At 40.0% G+C, this 19,636-nt stretch overlaps 1 protein-coding gene across 4 annotated transcripts in view; it reads right to left on the bottom strand.

The window, feature by feature from the left end:
* Positions 1-19,636, bottom strand: part of ppp4r4 (protein phosphatase 4, regulatory subunit 4) — a 98,220-nt gene that overhangs the window by 41,474 nt on the left and 37,110 nt on the right. For all 4 annotated transcript variants that reach the window (XM_052016997.1, XM_052016980.1, XM_052016989.1 and 1 more), the window contains 3 exons: positions 8,948-9,050; positions 4,870-5,017; positions 3,723-3,796 (listed from right to left, as the gene is read on the bottom strand). In XM_052016997.1, the coding sequence (XP_051872957.1) occupies positions 3,723-3,796; positions 4,870-5,017; positions 8,948-9,050 (325 nt within the window). The remainder of the gene's footprint in view (positions 1-3,722; positions 3,797-4,869; positions 5,018-8,947; positions 9,051-19,636) is intronic.

The following is a 19,636-nucleotide window of genomic DNA, read 5'->3' as shown; positions in this document are numbered from 1 at the left end:
AACACAAGAGACTTATAGTTATGGTCACTAGCTCCAAAATGCTCTCCCATTGACACTTCAATCACTTGCCTGGCTACATTCCCTAAGATTAGGTCCAGTACTACCCCTTCTTGAGTAGGACCATCTGTGCATGGGCTCAGAAAGTGCTCCTGGAAGCACTTTAAAAATTACACTCCCTCTTCAGTGGGCGAAAGGGCCTGTTTTGTGCTGTATGGTTCTATGGTTCTACAGCTTTCTTACTAAAGTAGCCCTAGTTAATACTGGGGAAATTGAAATCCCATAATCCCTATTACCATAACCCTATTACTCTTACATCTCTCAGTGATTTGTCTGTAAATCTGCTCCTCTATCTCCTTCTGACTGTTAGGAGACCAGTAGTATAACCCAAGCAAAGTGATTGCCCCCTTGTTCCCAAGTTCTACCACATGGTCTCATCTGAAGAATCTTCTAGAATCTCCTCCCTCATTTAACACAGTAATTGACTCCTTAATACTGCAATGCCACCTCCTCTTTTGTATCCTCTCCTCAATACTCCTGAAGACTCTTTTCCCTGGATTGTTGAGTCGCCAGTCCTACCGTTCTTTAACCATATCTCTATGAGAGCAACAACATCATACTTCCATTTGCTGAGCGATGCTCTCAAGTTCATCTGCCTTATCATAGCTATGTTTTTGGTGTACATGGACTTTCAACGTATCTTTTGGGCAAATTATCACAAATTCTTTCCAGCAAAATTAAAGCACGAGAGATTAAAGGGACAATGCCATCAATACAAGTAATACTTACATTGTTCCTATAAAGCAATAAAAACATTCATTGAGGCATAATCAATCAAAATCTGCCAGACAGCTGCAATAGGAGCTATTATGGTAGATGACCAAAGTAAATCAAAAAGACAGCTTTTAAGGAGCACTCTAAAAAGGTAGCAGTACATAGAACATTACAGCATGGTACAGACCCTTCAGCCCACAACGTTGTGCTGCCCTTTTATCTTGCTCTAAGATCTATCTAACCCTTCCCTCCCACATAGCCCCCCATTTCTCTATCATTTATATGTCTATCTAAGAGTCTCTTAAATGTCCCCAATGTATCTGCCCCCATAATCTCTGCTGGCAGTGCGTTCCACGCACCCACCACTCTCATGTGTAAAAAAACTTACCCCTGACATCCCCCTGATATCTTCCTCTAATCACCTTAAAATTATGTCCCCTTGTGTCAGCCATTGTCGCATTGTTAGCCATTGTAGAAGGGCAGAAAGATTCATGCAGGAAATCCCAGAATTTAGGTCCTCGTCAGGCAGGGACCATGAAAAGATAAAAATTGGGAATGTTCAAAAGGCCGGGAATTGGAGAACCATAAAACTTAGGCATGTTGTAGCACTGGAAGGGCAAAAGGAGATAGGGAAGGATTTGAAAATGAGGATGAGAATTTTAAAATGGAAGCACTGCACAATAGGAGTTGGAGGGTCTCAGTTACATCTGGATAGTTTTGCATATAACTAGTACTGAACAAGGACTCCACACGTCAATATTGATGAATCTCACCAGTTGTAATTGTATTTTGTACTACCCAATTTTACTCTAATGTCTCCAATTCTGCAGTAATTTTTAAATGTTGCAAGACAAGAATATAAAACTGATTGATCCACTGTGATTTTAAACTGGCTGCTCTGAAATCGGCAAACTTAGATTTTAATGCCACAAGTAAGGACATAGGCAGCAACATTTGAATAACTTCAGTTTTATGAGGAGTACAGCATTGAAGGCAGTCAGGAGTATGTTTAAATAATTAGGTCAAGAGATTAAAAAAAAACAGATGAAGAATTCAGCAGCAGATGAAGGGAGGGGGAAGAGTTGGTGATTTTAATTGGGATAAATGGAGTTTGGGTGCCTTAGTGAGAGCATGGATATGTAGTCTGTAGCTCCACTGGGTTCAAATATAACGCTGAGGTTGTGCATAACCTTAGTCAGTCTCAGATAGCTATTGGGGTACAAGATGCAGTTGTTGGCTAGGAAACAGAGCTTATGGTGGGGGAGTGAATAAAATAAGATTTTATTCTCAATAATTAGTTGGAAATTTGTGTTTCTTTATCCAGTGCTGGTTACTGGACTTGCATTCTCTCAATGTAGAGACAGTGAAGTCAAAGCAGATGAGTATCAACTACACACAGCTGAAAAAGGACAATGCATTTTTAAATGATGATACTGAGAAACAGCATAATGATGAGACATTGGAAAGGATTAACAAGACATCCTTGGGGATGCCAGAGGGAATAGTGCAGAAGCAGGAAGTCATTGCAAGTGACTAGCTTAGATTGGCTAGGTAAGAACAGAATCAATATCACCCTGTCAGATGACAACGAGGAAGCTTCAGGAGAGTATGTTGTGGTCAACTACAATAAAAACCACATACGGTCGAGAGAAATGAGGAGGGAGGTTTTATTTTTATTACAGCCTCATGATATGCCATTTGTGACTTTGATAAAAGTTCATTTTGGTGAAAGAGACTGATAGGAGCAATTCAAAAATGGATTTCCAATATAAAAAGAAAATTTCCATATTACACAGAAAATTACATATAAAAATATTTCTTGAAGAGAAAGCTGGAAAAGGTAGATAGATGGTAAACAAGTTGATATATGTAAAGTCCAGGGATCAGAGGCAGGATGACAAAAACAAAAAGGTAAAAGGACAGAAAGCAGAGATGAGCAATAAATAGATGATTTTCAGATACAAGACAGAACTATACAGTGGTGCTCCCCAGTGGTCAGTACTAAGACTACTGCTGCTTCTGAATTATATTAATAACCTGGACTTGGATGTACAGGGCATAATTTCAAGATATGCAGGGGCTACAGAATTCATAAATAATATAACTGTAAAGTAGGACAAAGATTAGAGAAGTGAACTAACACTTGGCACATAGAGTGAGAAAGGAGTTATTTTGGTGGAAAGAATGAAAAGCATCTGAACCATGCTAATTTCATTGTGGGTGCACATAAAGAGCTACATTGCAATGGATGTGCACAAATATTTCAAGGTGGCAGGATAGGTTGGGAATACCACTAATTAAGCAATTCATATCTTGAGCTTTGCCAAAGTCAAAATGCAAGCAAGTTATGCTAAACTTTTATAAAACACTGGTGTAGCCTCAGGTAAACTATGGTGCTCAGTTCTAGATACAATGCTTAAAGGCCAGAAGGGCCTAGGAAAAAGGTGCAGAGATTTACTAAACGAGAGCCTTCAGCTGAATGAATAGATATGAGAATCCAGATCTGTTCCCCTAGGAGCTGAGAAAGTTAAGTGATCAACAAAACTGTTCAAAAGTCACAAATATAGGATTTATGTCATCTCTGCAAGAAAGTGTGATCAGGAGTGTGGTTCCACAGTAACAACTGGATAAGTACCTGCAAGGGGAAAAACCAAACAGGAAAAATGGAAGGTACTGGGATAAATTGGACAGGTGTAACAAAGAGCTGGCATAATCATGATTAATCATTAAGCCTTCTCCCAAAGACCAAATGAAGCATTTTTTCTTTAACTAGAGCAAATATAAGGGACAACACTTCAATATTATTCTTGCCATTCTAATGAATGTCTGCAAATTAAGTACAAGCACCTACCATCTTTCGTTGAGATGTTGTCACTTTAATTATATACACATATTCATCAAGATATAAATGTACATGGAATCAGCAAATACTGGTATTTGTTTTACATTACCTCTTGCCTGATGGTTTCCTTTGGTAAAGCATTGATTACAGTCAGGAGAGTCTCCAACCATGCATTGCTGACCACTGGCCAAAATACAAACATATTAAACTGTGACAAATTAAGCTATAAAATTATGGTTTTAAATATATTACATAATTAGGACCTTTGTCTAGTTCTGCACGCTAATATAAAAGTCATTCTTGGCAAATGCACATACTCTTTATTTACATCCTGAAACAAAATAGGCTTATAATGAGGAACCAAAATAGAGACATTTATTTGGATCTTAGAAAAGAACCGTACTAATCTAAAATATTTTCACATTAGTCAGTTAAATTTTTCAACCTCTCAGAAGATTATAGTGCAGAATGGAATATTTATTACCAGGAAAAAGTCCTGATGAGCTTATCAATGGACCTTTGGAGTAAATGTCAAAATATTTTTAATATGTGCATTTCTACAAACAATGAGTTATTGGTTTTAAAAAGCCTGATTCTAACAGCTATGTAGAAAGCAATATCTTGTAATACCTTTTGTACTACCTCAATATACTTATGTATGGGATGATCTGTCTGGATGGCATGCAAACAAAAGCTTTTCACCGTGTCTTGGTACATGTGACAATATTAAACCAATTACCAATACTCCCCATTCCCACAGTTGATTACAACTGCCTTCACCATCTCTATAATGTTAGTTCTTCCTTGACGATCCTACTAGACAGTCAGTTCCGCCTGTCACCCACCCTAAACCACACACACACACACACAGAGCTACTGTGGAGTGTTTGTTGTAAATTTGTAACTATACCTATAAATCAGTATTAAACAAGATTACCTGAATTACTGGTCATATGCTGTTCAATAACTTGGGCTTTCACTGGATAATCTTTTGCTTCTACCTCATCCCCCCACCCCCACCAAAGCCAATACTTAAAACCAACATAGTGCACCAAGAAAACAAGATACTTTCCAATCCACAACATTTTTCTATTCTTCTGATGTGCTTTATCATAATTTTCTAAAAATGGTTATTTATAAAAAAACAGCAAAGCAGATCAGACATTTTAAAAGTAAAACCACATTTTAATACTACTATTAAAAGCATGCAATGCTTAAGAATATAGTTCAGTATTTTTTTTAATAATTAAACTAACCTGTGTCTTTGTGATCCAGGTTTACCAATATAATTGGGAGAAAGGAGTGGATATAAGCTGCAATGGAAACTAACTCTTCTTGTAAGATGGTAAGAAATGAAACTGCAGCAGCTAACTGCATCTCCACCCCTGCAACATGGAGTACCTCCTACAACAAATAATTTTATGAGAATTGATCGTATACCTGGAAAATATCTTACTTTTCCCATTTCCGTAAATTATAAATAACAATATTACTGTGGGTTAACTATTAATGTTAACCACTGATACTAATCAATGGTTAACATTTTTTAAAAATGCTTTCGATGTAATGTACATATTTCCTATTTAATACAAAAATACAGGTGGTTACACATTAATGAAAGTATTTTAAAGTAGAGTCATTGTAGGATAATCCACTTTATGTGGGTCACATACATTACTACAATAAACAATAACACAATTAGCCACTATACCTGCAATTGCCTCAGCTGCAGGAAAACTGAAACTTTTCCTCCTTAGTTGCATGAAGTAGGATTAATTTTAATTGTACATTACAAAAAGATTGTTGGGCTATACATTCCATTTATGCACATTACTGGTAAGCAAACTATTCAAGTCTGACAATAATACCATAAGAAAGATTGAGTATTGTGTCATATCATTAAATAATTTTCTTATGACTCCCTTGGTTATTTCACTGTAGATAATATATTGATCCCTTATTAGATTTTTAAAAAACATAGGCAAATATTTGATTTGTATCTCTAATCCTTTTAACAGTTGAAAGTACTAATACATTTTAACTAAGGAAGGGGGAATTAAAAGTTTTCATTTATTTTTTTTTCCCCATATGCTCCAAACCACAACAACTACAAATAAAAACAGAAAATTCCAGAAACACTCAGCAGGTCAGGCAGCACCTGTGGAAAAATAACCAGTTAATGTTTCAAGTCCAGGACCCTTCATTAGAACTGGGAAAGGGAGAAAACAAGCTGGGTTAGGCAGCAGGGCATTTGCACTTCTTCAGTCTAGTGCACTGCATTTGATGTTCACAATTTCACTCCCTCTACATTGGAGAAACCAAATACATATTGAGCAATTGCTCTGCGGAGCACCTGCACTCTGTCCACAGGAGTGACCCTGAGCTGCTGGTTGCCTGCCACTATAATTCATCATCCCTCTCACACTCTGATCTTTCTGTCTGTGGCCTCCTGCAATGTTCGAACGAGGTCTAACACAAGTTGAAGAACACCACACCATCTTCTATCTGAGCACATTGACACTCAATATCAATTTACAATCATAGAAACACATAGCACAGAAATAGGGCCTTTTGGCCCACCTCATCCATGCTGACATGATGTCTACCTATGCTCATCCCATTTGGCCCATATCCCTCTATGCCTGTCTTATCCACGTACTTGTCCAAACACCTTTTAAATATTGTAATTGCATCTGCCTCTACCACCTCCTCTGGCTGCTTATTCCAGATATTCACCACCCTCTATGTGGAAAAACTTACCCCTCAGATCGCCTTTAAATTTCTACCCTCACCTTAAACCTGTGCCCTCTAATTCACAACTCCCCTGCCTTGGGAAAAAGATTCCAACTACCGATCCTATCCAAGCCTTTCATAAGTTTTGTAAACCCCCACAAGGTCTCCCCTCTGCCTCCTACATTCCAGAGAATAAGCCCAGCTTATCCAATCTCTCCTTTTAAGTACAACCCTGCATTCCAGGCAACATCCTAGTGAATCTCTTCTGCGTTCTCTCTATTGCTACCACATCCTTCCTGTAATGTGGTGAGAGGAACTACACATAATACCCCAAATGCAGTCTAACCAGTGTTTTGTACAACTCCAACATAACGTCCCAACTTTTATACCTTGGCCTATGAAAGCAAGCATAACAAATTCCTTTTTCACCACCCCATCCACTTGTGTTTCCACTTTCAGGAAGCTATGGACGTGCACCCCAAGGTCTCTCTGTACGATCAACACTCCTAAGGTCCCTATCACTTACTCTATATGTCCTACCAGAATTTGACCTCCATAAAGTGCATTACTTTATACTTAGCTGGATTAAATTCCATCTGCCATTATTCAGCCCAACTTTCAGCTGATCTATATCCTCAGACAACCTTCTTCACTATCTATGGCTCCACCAATTTTCATATCTTCTGTAAACTTACAAATCATACCACCTACATTCTCAACTAAGCCATTTATATTAAAAACAACAAAGGCTCCAGCATCAATCTCTGTGGTACACCACTTGTAATAGATTTCCAGTCAGAGAAATAACCATCCACCACTACCCTCTGCTCCCATCACCAAGCCAATTATGCATCCAGTTTGCTATTACGCTTTGGATCCTTTGCACCCCTTAATCCATTTTGCCAACTTGCCTCAATCCCTTGTGCCTTGAATTTCTCCAACTTTAGATAAGTCCCTTTTTTTTCCTGTCTTTATCAGAACCAGCATTTTCAGTCTGCCACCATTTTGGCTCACTTTTTCTTTTCTTTTTTTTTGTACAGGCTGGTCTGCTGGACATGCCTCACTTCCTTCTTTGTGAAGCTTAACCTGATTTTCACTGCCCATTTACTGCCACACTTGGTCTTCCGGTCTCAACCTATCAGAGATCTCTCTTTTATTCCATCCATCACCTTCCTTTACCTTCGCTGCTACCCAAACTAACTTGTCTTCTCCCTTTCCTAATTCTAATGAAGGGTTCCTGGACCTGAAACATTAACCATTTCTCTTTCCACAGATGCTGTCTGACCTGCTGAGTGTTTCCAGCATTTTCTGTTTTTATTTCAGATTTCCTTTGCCTACAGTTTTTTTTTGATTTCTGGAAATTGCAATATGGTACATGCAATTTCAAAATGTCAAGTCATTACTATTAATTTCCTCAAATACAAGGCTAGAATTGAAAGAAATTACCTGTCTGAGTTTGCACTTGAATCTTATCTGCCCATGAATATGCTACAACAGGAAGGAAGAGATACCATCCTGCAACATTTAGATATAAATAGTAATATGCTCGAATCTGGATATTTAGTTGAAAAGAAAATACACAGAAGTGATAGAGAAGAATGGGATTGATTCACTACCACTTTCAAAGTGCCAGTACAGGTTTGGTAGGCTGAATTAATAAATAACTTAAGTCACTTAGCAATATGCCTAATAAATACCAGATGCAGTATGTAATCCAAGCCACTGCTTGTGTGTAAATGTAATTAGTGTTAGTCAAATTTATAAATGTGATATGCTTATTAATGAATTATTTTTTTAAAAAACGGTGTAATATTGTGTATTATATAAACAAAAATCCCTTATAACAACTTGATCAGTCACATTTGTAGCAAATACACAATCTCGATCTCAAAGGGGAAGACTTTGAAGGCAGCTTGGCTAACAAATATTCCGATTCATTATAGTGAACATACTTTAGAATTATATACATTCCAAATATAGGATTGGCTTCAGAAATCCTAGCAAATACTTGGGCAATTAATCATTGCTACTGGATGATAACAAGAACTGTTTATGATTTAGAAAAATGATTTACATGTAGCTCTCACATCTGCAGTGGTCACTCTGAGCACCGAGTTGTTATGCTACAGTACATCATAAATAGTATCCTGACTAGTATCACAAGCATCTATTGTGACTGCATAGCATAGCATAGCAGAAGACTACATTCTCTTCTCTTTCAGTAAAAAGACTCAAAATTATTTATATTGAAAACACAGCAGGAAGGGAGGGGTGATGGTTGGGAGGGGGTTGCACACACACTAAAAGCTAAACAATTCAGGGAATAAAGCCACATGGACTTTTCAGATGACAAATTAAAGATTTGTTATTAAATATGTCAGTTCATAGAGTTCTTGGACCTACTAGAAATTTTAATATTTACAATAGTAATATTACAATATTTAGCAGTAATGTTTTCTGAAGCAAATTAGTGGTGGGATCAGACATTCAAATGTTGTTAACATGGCCTTGCAAGGCGATTGATATTAGTACTTGGCCATTTTTCTGATATAGTATTTTCAATTGTCCAAAACTTGACACTCTGTCAATAGTGCAACTTACTCTGATTTTTGGCACCACTCTTCGAATAGTCTCGGAAGTATTCTGTCGCATCAGGTTTGGTAGATTAACAACAACACTGGTTCGCTGCACATCTTGGCCAGAACTGTGAAAAACAAAACAATTAAACTTACTCCTTCAAATAGAACATGCGACAAGCAGCATAAAAACATAATAAATAGAAGAAAACAATTTTCAGTGTCACTTTCCTATATTAACCCTTAATATGCAAAAATCCATTGATCTTGATCTTGAATATACCCCAGACTTTGCGAGTAGACCATTCCAAAGATTCACTATGCTCTGGGTGAAGAAATTTCTTATCATTTCACTCCGGAATGAGCAACTCTTCATTTTAAGACAGTAATTTGTCGTTCTAGACAGAGCAAACGGGGGAAAGATCACCCCTGCATCTACTCTACCAAGCTTTCTCATTAATAGGTCCTGTTTGCTTAATCTCTTCCCATTAGAACAACTCCCCCATCCCACGAATCACTCTGGTTAACCTTTATTACATTTTTATCATAAGTATATCCTCCATTAGGTAGGGAGACCTCATGAAGTTATGATGCGATTTTAATGCCCAAATTCAGTTGCCTAAATGACATCCTCTTGGGAAATGAGGCTGGGCAAGTGACTGAAGTGTCAGTGGGGAAGCACTTTGGGATTGGTGACCATAACTCTTAGTCTTAAAATAGTTATAGAAAGACATAGGACTGATCCACAAGTCGAAGTCCTAAATTGGGGCAAGGCTAATTTTGATGGCATTAGACAGGAACTTGCAAAGGTTGATTGGAGACACTATTAGGAGGTAAAAGGGACATCCAGCAAGTGGGAGGCTTTTAAAAGTGAGATAGGGAGAGTTCAGGGTCAACATGTTCCTGTTAGAGTTCAAGACAGAGCTGTCAGAATTAGGGAAACCTTGCTGACAAGAGATATCAAGGCTCTGATCAGGAAAAAGAAGGAGCCATATGTCAAGTACAGGCTGCTGGGAACAAGTGAATCTCTTGAGGAATACAAGTTAGTGCACAAGGAAATGAGAGCAAAGAAAGGAACACAAGATATCCTTGGCAGATAAGGTAAAGGAAAATCTTAAGAGATTCTATCAGTATACTAAGAGCAAAAGCATAACTAGTGTGAGAGAATAGGTCCCCTTAAGGATCAGTGGACATTTATGTGCAAGGCCATACTTCTCATCTGTATTTAGCATGGAGAAGCTCATGGAAGCTAGGGGAACCAAGGAAGAGAACAGTGATGTCCTGAAATGTATCGACATTATGAAAGAGGAGGTGTTGGCAGTCTTCTTTTTTTCTTTTCTTTTATATTCGATGGCATTTGGGCTTTCAACAACGCAGGTTTCCCACACCCCCGGCCAATGTTCTGCCCTTGCATCCTGTGCTGATTGCTCCCGGGGATAGGATTCCAGTGTTGGCAGTCTTGAGGTGCAAACAGGTGGATAAGTCCCCAGGGCATGACCAACCATTCCTTAGGACATTGTGGGAAGCAAGTGAAGAAGTTGCTGGGGCCCAGCCAGAGATTTTTGTATCTTCCTTAGCAACAGGTGAGGTACCAGAATTCTGAAAGGTGACAAATATTATGCCATTATTTAAGATGGGCTACAAGGACAAGCCAGGGAACTACAGGCCGGTGAGCGGTAAGTTACTTGAGGGGGTTCTGACAAACAGGATTTACCTGCATTTGGAAAGGCAAGGACTGATTGGAGGTAGTCAACATTTTTGGGAAATTGTGTCTCACGAATTTAGTTGAGTTTTCTGAAGAGGATTGATGAGGGTGGGGCGGTAGATGTCTACATGGACTTTAACAAGGCTTTTTACAAGGTCTTGCATGGTAGACTGGTCCAGAGGGTGAGCTAGCCAGTTGGATATAAAATTGGCTTGGTGGAAGGAGTCAGAGGGTGGTAGTGGAGGCACAAGAAACTGCAGATGCTGGAATCAAGAGCAACAAACAACCTGCTGGAGGAGCTCAGCAAGTCAAGCAGCATCTGAGGGATCTGTAGGGAGGTGGTGAAGAAAGGAATTGTTGATGCTTCGGGTTGAAACCCTGCATCTGGACTGAGAGTGGAGAGCGAAGATAGTCAGTATAAAAAGGAGAGGGGGAGTGGAGATACAGGGGCTAAAAGGTGATTGATGGACCGAGAAGGGGTGAAAGATGACAGGCAGATGCAGATCGGTAGGGAAAGGAGAGGGGATGGAGTTGGGAGACAAATGGAATCACACAAAATAAAAGGCAGATGGAGCCAGGTGGGGAAGGGTGAAGATGGAGACAGCTATGAGCATGATAAGCAAGAACACAAAGGCTATCAGTGATGGAATCTGTTAAAGTAAAGAAGGTAATAATGGGAACAGGTGGGAGAGTGGGGCGGATCTGGGTCGATAGGATAAACACACAGGAGGTGTTACCTGAAAATGGAAAATTCAAATGCTCACACCATTGGGTTGTAGATTACCCAGGTGGAATATAAAGTGTTGTTCCTGTAGTTTGCGTTGAGCCTCACCTTGGCAGTGGAGAAGGCCGAGGGTGGACTGGTCAGTGTGGGAATGGGAAGGGGAATTGAAATGACATGCAACCGAGAGCTTGGAATGGCCTTAGCGAACAGAGAGCAGGTGCTCTGCAAATGGATTGCCTAGTCTGGGCTTGGTCTCATTGACGTAGAGGAGACCAAGCACAGACTAGGTAATCGATTTGCAGAGGCCAGATCGGGAGCACCGAATGCAGTAGATGAGGTTGGAGGAGGTGCATGTGAATTTTTGCCTCACCTGGAAGGACTGTTTAGGTCCCCAGATGGTGGTGAGTGAGGAAGTGTAAGAACAGGTGCTCCACTTCCTACAGGTTGCAGGGGAAAATAGCAGGTTGAGTGGACCAGGAAGTCACAGAGGGAGTGGTCTCTGCAGAAGGCAGAAAGGGGTGGGGAGGAGCAGATGTGGCTAGTGGTAGGATCTCATTGCAGCCGGTGGAAAAGAAGAAGCATGACGTGCTGGATGCGGAGGCTAGTAGGGTAAAAGGTGAGGACGAGGGGAATTCCATCTATGTTCTGTTTGGAGGGAGGTGCAGTGAGAGCAGAAGTCCCAGAAATGGAGGAAATGTGAGAGATAACTCCATCAATCACAGTGGAAGGGAGGCTACATTTCCTGTAAAAGGAGGACATTTAGATGTCCGAGAATGAAAGGCCTCATCTTAAGAGCAGATGCGGCAGAGACAGAGAAACAGGGAGAAAGGGATAGCATTCTTACAAGAGACAGGGTGGGAAGAGGCGTAGTCTAGGTAGCTGTGAGAGTCAGTGGATTTATAGCAAATGTCAGTGGATAGTTTGTCTCCTGAGATGGAGACAAGAGGGATCTAAAATAGAGAGAGAAGTGCCAAAAGCGGTCCAAGTTAATTTAAGAGCAGGGTGGAAGTTAGTGGAGAAGGTGATAAAAATGACAAATTCCACATGGGTGCAGGAAGCAGCACTAATATAACATAACATAACAGAAAAAAAAGAGTTGGGGAATGGTACCAGAGAAGGTTTGGAACAAGGACTGTTCCACGTAGTCAACAAAGAGACAGGCACGTAGGGCCCATGCAAGTGCTCATGGCTAAACCTTTGATTTGTAGGAAGTAAGAGAGAGTGTTAGTGAGGATTGTTTTTCAGATTGGATACCTATGACTAGTGGTGTGACATCGGGGTCAGTGTTGGGTTCCCTGCTATTTGTCATATATATTAACTACTGGGATGCGAATGTATGTGGCATGATTAGTAAGTTTTCAGACAACACCAAAATTGCGGTGTGGTGGATAGTGAAGAAGGTTGTCCAAGGTTACAACAGGATGTGGATCAACTGGGAAAGTGGGCAAAGGAATAGCAGATGAAATTTAACTCAGACAAGTTTGAAGTGATCCATTTTGGGAAGTTAAACCAGGGCAGGTTTTGCGCAGTAAATGACAGGGCCCTGGAGGGTGTTGTAGAACAGAAAGACCTAGTGGTACAAGTACTTAGTTCCCTGAAAGCAGCAACACAGGTAGACAGAGCAATGAAGGTAGCATATGGCATGCTTGACTTCATCAGTCAGGGCACAGAGTACAAGAGTTGGGACATCATGTTATAGCTGTATAGGACATTGGTGAGACAGCACCTGGAATATCGTGTGCAGTTCTGGTCACCATACTGGAGGAAGGACATGATTAAGCTAGAGAGAGTGCAGAAAAGATTCACAAGAATTTTGCCTGGACTGGAGGGCTTGAGTTATGATCAGAGTCTGGATAAGCTGGAACTGTTTTCTCTGGAGCAAAGGAGGCTGACGGATGTCCTTACAGGGGTTTATAAAATCATGAGGGGCATAGACAAGGTGGATGGTCACAGTCTTTTTCCCAGGGTAGAGGAAACTGAAACTAGACGGTATAGGTTTAAGGTGAGAGGGGAAAGATTTAAAGGGGACCTGAGGAGCAAGTTTTCCACAGTGGGAGGCAGGTGTATGGAACAAGCTGCCAGAGGAAGTGGTAGAGGCGGGTATAATTACGATGTTCAAAAGACATTTGGATAGGCTCACGGATAGGAAAGGTTTAGAGGGATATGGGCCAAGCTTGGGAAGGCACCTTGGTTGTCACAGATGTGTTTGGCCAAAGGCCTGTTTCCATGCTCTGAATCTAGGACTCCATGATATCATTTAAATTTAATTACAGCATGCATCGACAAGGATCAGCAGAAAATGCCTTTGATTTTCTTGACTGAAACTTCTTCACTGGAAAAAAGAATAATTGTCACTAAAATATTGAAGAGAATTAGAAATAATAAAACAAAATAAATTAGAATAGGCCTATTGTTCACTGACACCTTTCTAATATTGTTGCTTTCTTTTAAAACAAAATGTATGTAAATGTTTTTAAACAGCACAGTGTTCCAGCAGATAGCGTGGCTCTCACAGCCCCAGCAACCAGGGTTTGATCCTGACCTCTGACACTGTCTGCATGGAGTTTACATGCTCTCGCCATAAGCACATGTGCTCCCCATCTCCCCATGTGCTCCAGTTTCCTCCCGCACACCAAAGATATGGTGGCTAGTTGGTTAACTGGTTACCTTAAAATGACCCTACCCTAGGTGGATGGTGGGAGAATCAAGCATTGTTAATGAGCACGTGTGAGAGAATAGATTACAGGGAATCGGATCAATGGGATTGCTTTAAGCACTGGCAGGGACTCAGCAGGCTAAATGGCCTCCTCCTATGTCATAAGAAAATCTGGAATATATGGAAATGTGAAAGGCGGCAAGTGAAAAAACCTGCAGCAACTTGGATGTTGCATAAGCCTTCACTGTGGTTGTGATGCACAGTCTACCCAAAAATGTTTTTGTAGAAGCTGAATCGACAAATGTTGTACTAATAAGAACATTAACTTTCAGTGACATAAACGCTGAAATAAAAATAAAATGCCATAAATACTCAGAAGCTGAAGCAGCACACATAGAGAGAAAGAGATAATGTTACTCTCTCCACAGATGTTTCCTGATCACTGCCAGCATTTTCTGATTTTGTCAATTTTTAGGATTTGTACCTTTTCAAAAAAAAGACAGTCGCAAATTCTAAGATTCAGAAATGAAAACAAATCCTGGAAACACCTGTGCTCATGACTGTACTGGCTTTGGAACTGCTTGAATGAAAAACTGCCTCTTAAGTAAGATGTTATTAAGTAATCAACAACTTTAATAATATGTTGACATTTCAATCAGATAACACAATTGATGAGTTTCAGCACCCAATCCTTAGCATTAATTGTTTTATACACTATTCCCTTCTGTGGCATCTAAGCTAAGTCACTGATTAAAATGGAAAGTTCTGGACATAAGCCCAATTTGTCAGACTACAATCTGGACATCCGAATTTCTGCTTGTTTGACTCAGTGTACATAATTTATTATGCAGCCTTGCAGGGTGAATAGAAAACTTAAAAATTATCATCTCCACTCCAGAATCAAGATCATTCCAAGCTTAGTCATTACGCTACAGGACACAGACAATAGGTACATGTGCATTTGCAGGTGGAGCTCCAAGTCATCATCAACACATACACTGAAACGTACAAGAGAATAGGTCTTTCAATAAACATCTGGAGAACACAGGTCCTCTATCAACCTTTCCTTGCTGTGCACCACTGGTACTTAAAATGAAGGTTCACAATAAAATTGAGGACCACCTTCCACGTGCAAGGAGCCATCTTTCAGTAAAGGCAAATATTAATGATGAAATTCAACATTGTTTGTGCAAGCACTGCTTTTGTTGTCTGAGAAAACGGGCATTTGAAGATCAAGATCTCAAAACCAGTGCAATTCCTATTATCTACCCATCATAGATAAGAGCTACAGAGAAGCAGTCACTCCCAAGCTGCAGGAGGCAGGTAGCTGGGTGACTGTTAAGAGAAGGAAGGAGAATAGGCAGGTAGTGCAGAGTACCCCTGTGGCCGTTCCCCTGAACAACAGGTATACCACTAGGGAAAGCTGCAGTGACCAGCTTTCTGGCACTGAGTCTGGTTGTGTGGCACAGAAGGGAAGGGAGAAGAGGACAGCGGTAGTGATAGGGGATTCAATAATAAGGGGGGCTGACAGGAGGTTCTATGGACATGAAAGAGACTCCCAGATGCATGTTGCCTCGCGGGTGCCACAACATTCTGAAGGGGAAAGGTGAACAGCCAGAGGTCATGGTACATATTGGTATCAATGACAATAGGTACGAAAAGAGATGAGGTCCTGAAGAGGGAATATAGGGAACTAGGTAGGAAGCTGAAGAGCAGGACATCAAATGTAGTAATCTCTGGATTGCTGCCTGTGCCACATGCCAGTGAGGGTAAGAATAGGATGATTTGCCAGATGAATGTGTGGCTGAGGAGTTGGTGCAGGGGGCAGGGTTTCAGATTTGTTGATCATTAGGATCTCTCCTGGGGAAGGTACGACCTATACAAGAGGGACAGATTATACCTGAACTGGAGGGGGACCAATATTCTTGCAGGCAGGTTTGCTAGAGCTGTTGGGGAGGGTTTAAACTAGTTTGGCAGGGGGATGGAAACCAAGTGGTAAGACAGAGGTTGGTGCATTTAGTGTACAAGTAGATGCAGTGTGCAGAAAGACTGTGAGGAAGGATAGGTAGTTGAAAGGGCAAAATTTCAGTCAGTTGGATGGGCTGAAGTGTGTCTACTTTAATGCAAGAAGTATCAGGAACAAGGGTGATGAACTTAGAGCATGGGTAAATACATGGAACTATGATGTTGTGGCCATTACAGAGACTTGGCTGTCACAAGGGCAGGAATGGCTGCTAGATATTCCAGGGTTTAGATGTTTCAAAAGGGACAGGGACGGAGGTAAAAGAGTTGGGGGAGTGGCTTTGCTGATCAGGGTCAGTATCACAGCTGTAGAAAGGGAGGATGTCCTGGAGGGATCGTCTACTGAGTCAGTGTGGGTGGAAGTCAGAACCAGGAAGGGAGCAATCACACTACTGGGAGTATTCTACAGACCCCCCCCCCCCCCCAATAGCAGTAGAGACACTGAGGAGCAGATTGGGAGGTTTGGAGAAGTGCAAAAATAGCAAGGTTGTTGTCATGGGTGATTTCAACTTCCCTAATATTGATTGGCACGTCCTTAGTGTAAAGGAGATAGATGAGGCAGAGTTTGTTAGGTGTGTCCAGGAAGGATTGCTGACACAGTATGTGGACAGGCTGACTAGAGGAAAGGCCGTACTGGATCTGGTACTAGGCAATGAACCTGATCACGTTTCCGTCATGAGATTGGAGTAACACCACCTCATATTCTGCCTTGGTAGTCTCCAACCTGACGGTCTCAACGTCGATTTCTCTAATTTCCGGTAACCCCTTCCCTCTTCCAGCATCAGTGTTTTTTTTTATTGTAATTTATATTACTGTTAGAATATTTGATTTCAACATTTGCCTAACCAAAATCTCACTTCGTGAAATTGAACCAGAGCTCAATTGCTAGATGGGTAGAGGAAAATAAAAGGGCTTCAGCAATCCAAATGAGAAAAATACACTATTCTGCTCCTTCATAGTACAAAAATATTTTGATCACCAGGATTAGGCACTAAGATGGAACGCTCAAATTAAAGTGAGCAGTTTTTTTTAAATAAAAAAAATTAAAAATCATTAGAATACAAACCAAAATTGCTGAGATTTTGCAATTTGAACTTCCCAGAACTAACAAGTTTCTAGTGAATTCTGTGGTAAGGTTGGAGCTTCAGAATACTTAACGGCAGAATGCAGTAATTCAATTCACATATGCAGAAGAAATTATCTCATTTCTTGCATGGCATAAAATTGCCACCAATCTGATCAAAACCTGTAACAGGCGTATATTACACAAGTAGTAATTTAACAAAATGGGCTTTCACCAGAGCTTCACCCGAGTATTTGCCTGTACAATGCAATGACTTTATGACAAATATTTGTGCCTTGTGTTCTTTCTTCACACTAAAGGATGATAAATTCAAGCTAGCCAGTTGCTCTCAGTTGTCAGCAAAGTGATGGAAAGGGTTTCTGACTGTACTGAGAAGCCAATAAACAACACAGCAATTCAGTTTGACTTTTGCCAGGATCACAAAGTTCCAGACCTTTTAACAGCGTTACTTTTTTTTTGATTCTTTGTCCAAACAATCTATTCCAAAACAAAGGTGAAAATGAGTTTTTGATATCAAGGGGACATTTAACTTGGAAATATCCATAAAATTTAAAGTCAAAACAAATCAAGCAGGAAGCTTTCCTATGGCTGGAGTCATTCCTTGCACAAAAGATGTTGTTGTGATTGCTGAAGTTTAATCCCCTCAGTCCTGTGGCATTACACCAAGAGCTCCTTGGGGAGTATTCCAGTCCCAATCAGCCTCAGCTGCTTTATCAATGACCCTTTGCTTCATCGTGCCAGCGATGGAAAATATTTCCTGATGATTTCAAAGTTCCATTCACAACATAGCCTGCATGCAGCAGGAGCTAGATAACATTCAGCATCAAGTTAATCAGTGGCAAGCAACATCATGTAGGTGCTGGACAATATCTACCTCCAATGAGAGGGAACGAGAGAATCTAACCACAAGTGTAGTAAAGTGACATTAAGGTAAAAGATCAGCCATTATCTGAATGAATGGCACAGCAGGAACAAGAAGCCAAAATGCCTACACAATAAATGGAAACCGGAGTAATGTTCAAACATCTCCTTAGGGGACTTGTTGACAAAGTCTGATAGATAATGCACCTCTGATAAAATCTGCCATACAAATGCAAGTTATTATTTGTCTGTCAATCAAAGGGAGTCAGGAGCTTGTGATAACAATCTGCTTTATTTCCACTGTATATGTCAACAATAAAAGGGGTTATTTTCATTCAGGACTTTCTGCCTCTCAAACTACCTTACGCATAAAAACATACTTGGCAGCCCTGGGAACATGGAACTTCTGCATGTAGCTTACGAGAGGGAGACCAAACATATGAACCTAAAATGTTGTTTTACATTTAAAAATGTAAAATTTTTAATTGTTATTGACTTGGTTGGTCTACAAAAGCAATTCTAGAATAACAGAAAATCTGCACAATAAAAGCAGTGATTAAAGATAATACAATTTTTCATGCATAATGTGATGTGTAGCATTTTGGTTGAAACAAACAGAGGAAGGTTAAGAAGCTACTCTGACTAGAAGCTCAGTGCTCATTTTGTACTACTTTCAAATAGTAAATGTCAATGCTCCCTGCCAGCTACCTTGCTTAGCAGTAAAATAACTGTTATAACAATATTCTAATTTGGCAAGTAGTTGGAGCAATGAAATGATAATCAGATAAAAAAAATTACAAACATTAAAAAAATAGTTACGTAGCTATTGTCACTGGGGCTCAGAGTTTACAAATGAAACAACTGTACAATTCTAATCCAAGGACAAAATGAGAAAAGCAAAGCAAAAGACACATCCACTTTTGTCAGAAATCCTGTTTATGCATTTGTTTAAACTAGCATTTGGTCCATGGTGTCTCATAGCAACACCATTCACAGTGAGACAGCTTGGCTATGGTGACCCTGGCATTTATTACTTCAATAATTTGTCAAATTTTATATACAAATCCTTTTAACAGTGCAGTAAATTGAATCTGTAATTAAATCAAGCACACTTATATCATGAACAATGCAGGATTAACAAATTGTTCCTTGTGTTTATCTTGAATTTAAGTCACTAAAATAAAGCAAACTAAACACAGCTTTTGTTATGTCATAGAAACTAAAGTAACTTGAAAAGAACTGTCGCCTTTCACTTTTTATTCAGTAGAATACTATAGACAAATTACTTCTGGAGCTCCCCCAAGGGTCTATTTTGACCATATCCTCTCCATGGGCACTTCACTACCATCATCCAAAATTATGGGATTAAGTTCCACAAGTACCCTCATGACACTCAGCTCTTCCTTTCTACCATATCATGATCCTTCAGCTGCTTCTATGTTGTCAATATTGATGTGATTTCTCCTAGTTAAATCTAGGAAAAATGAAATCTATTAGTTTTGGTTCTTATCATGTCTCCTCAGTGACTTCAGTCCTTTTTTTGAAAATCAGGTTCAGCTCAAACGAGACTGGTTGATATTCTACATTGTTAATCTAGACATGATGCAGCAGGTGGGATCTGACCAGGGAATTGTACAGTTTGATCATAATTTCTTCTGACTT

Source organism: Pristis pectinata, chromosome 1 (genome assembly GCF_009764475.1).
Source record: "Pristis pectinata isolate sPriPec2 chromosome 1, sPriPec2.1.pri, whole genome shotgun sequence".
Classification (NCBI taxonomy): Eukaryota; Metazoa; Chordata; class Chondrichthyes; order Rhinopristiformes; family Pristidae; genus Pristis; species Pristis pectinata.
Note: the sequence above shows the minus strand (reverse complement) of the source record. Positions and strands in the feature narration are given on the sequence as shown.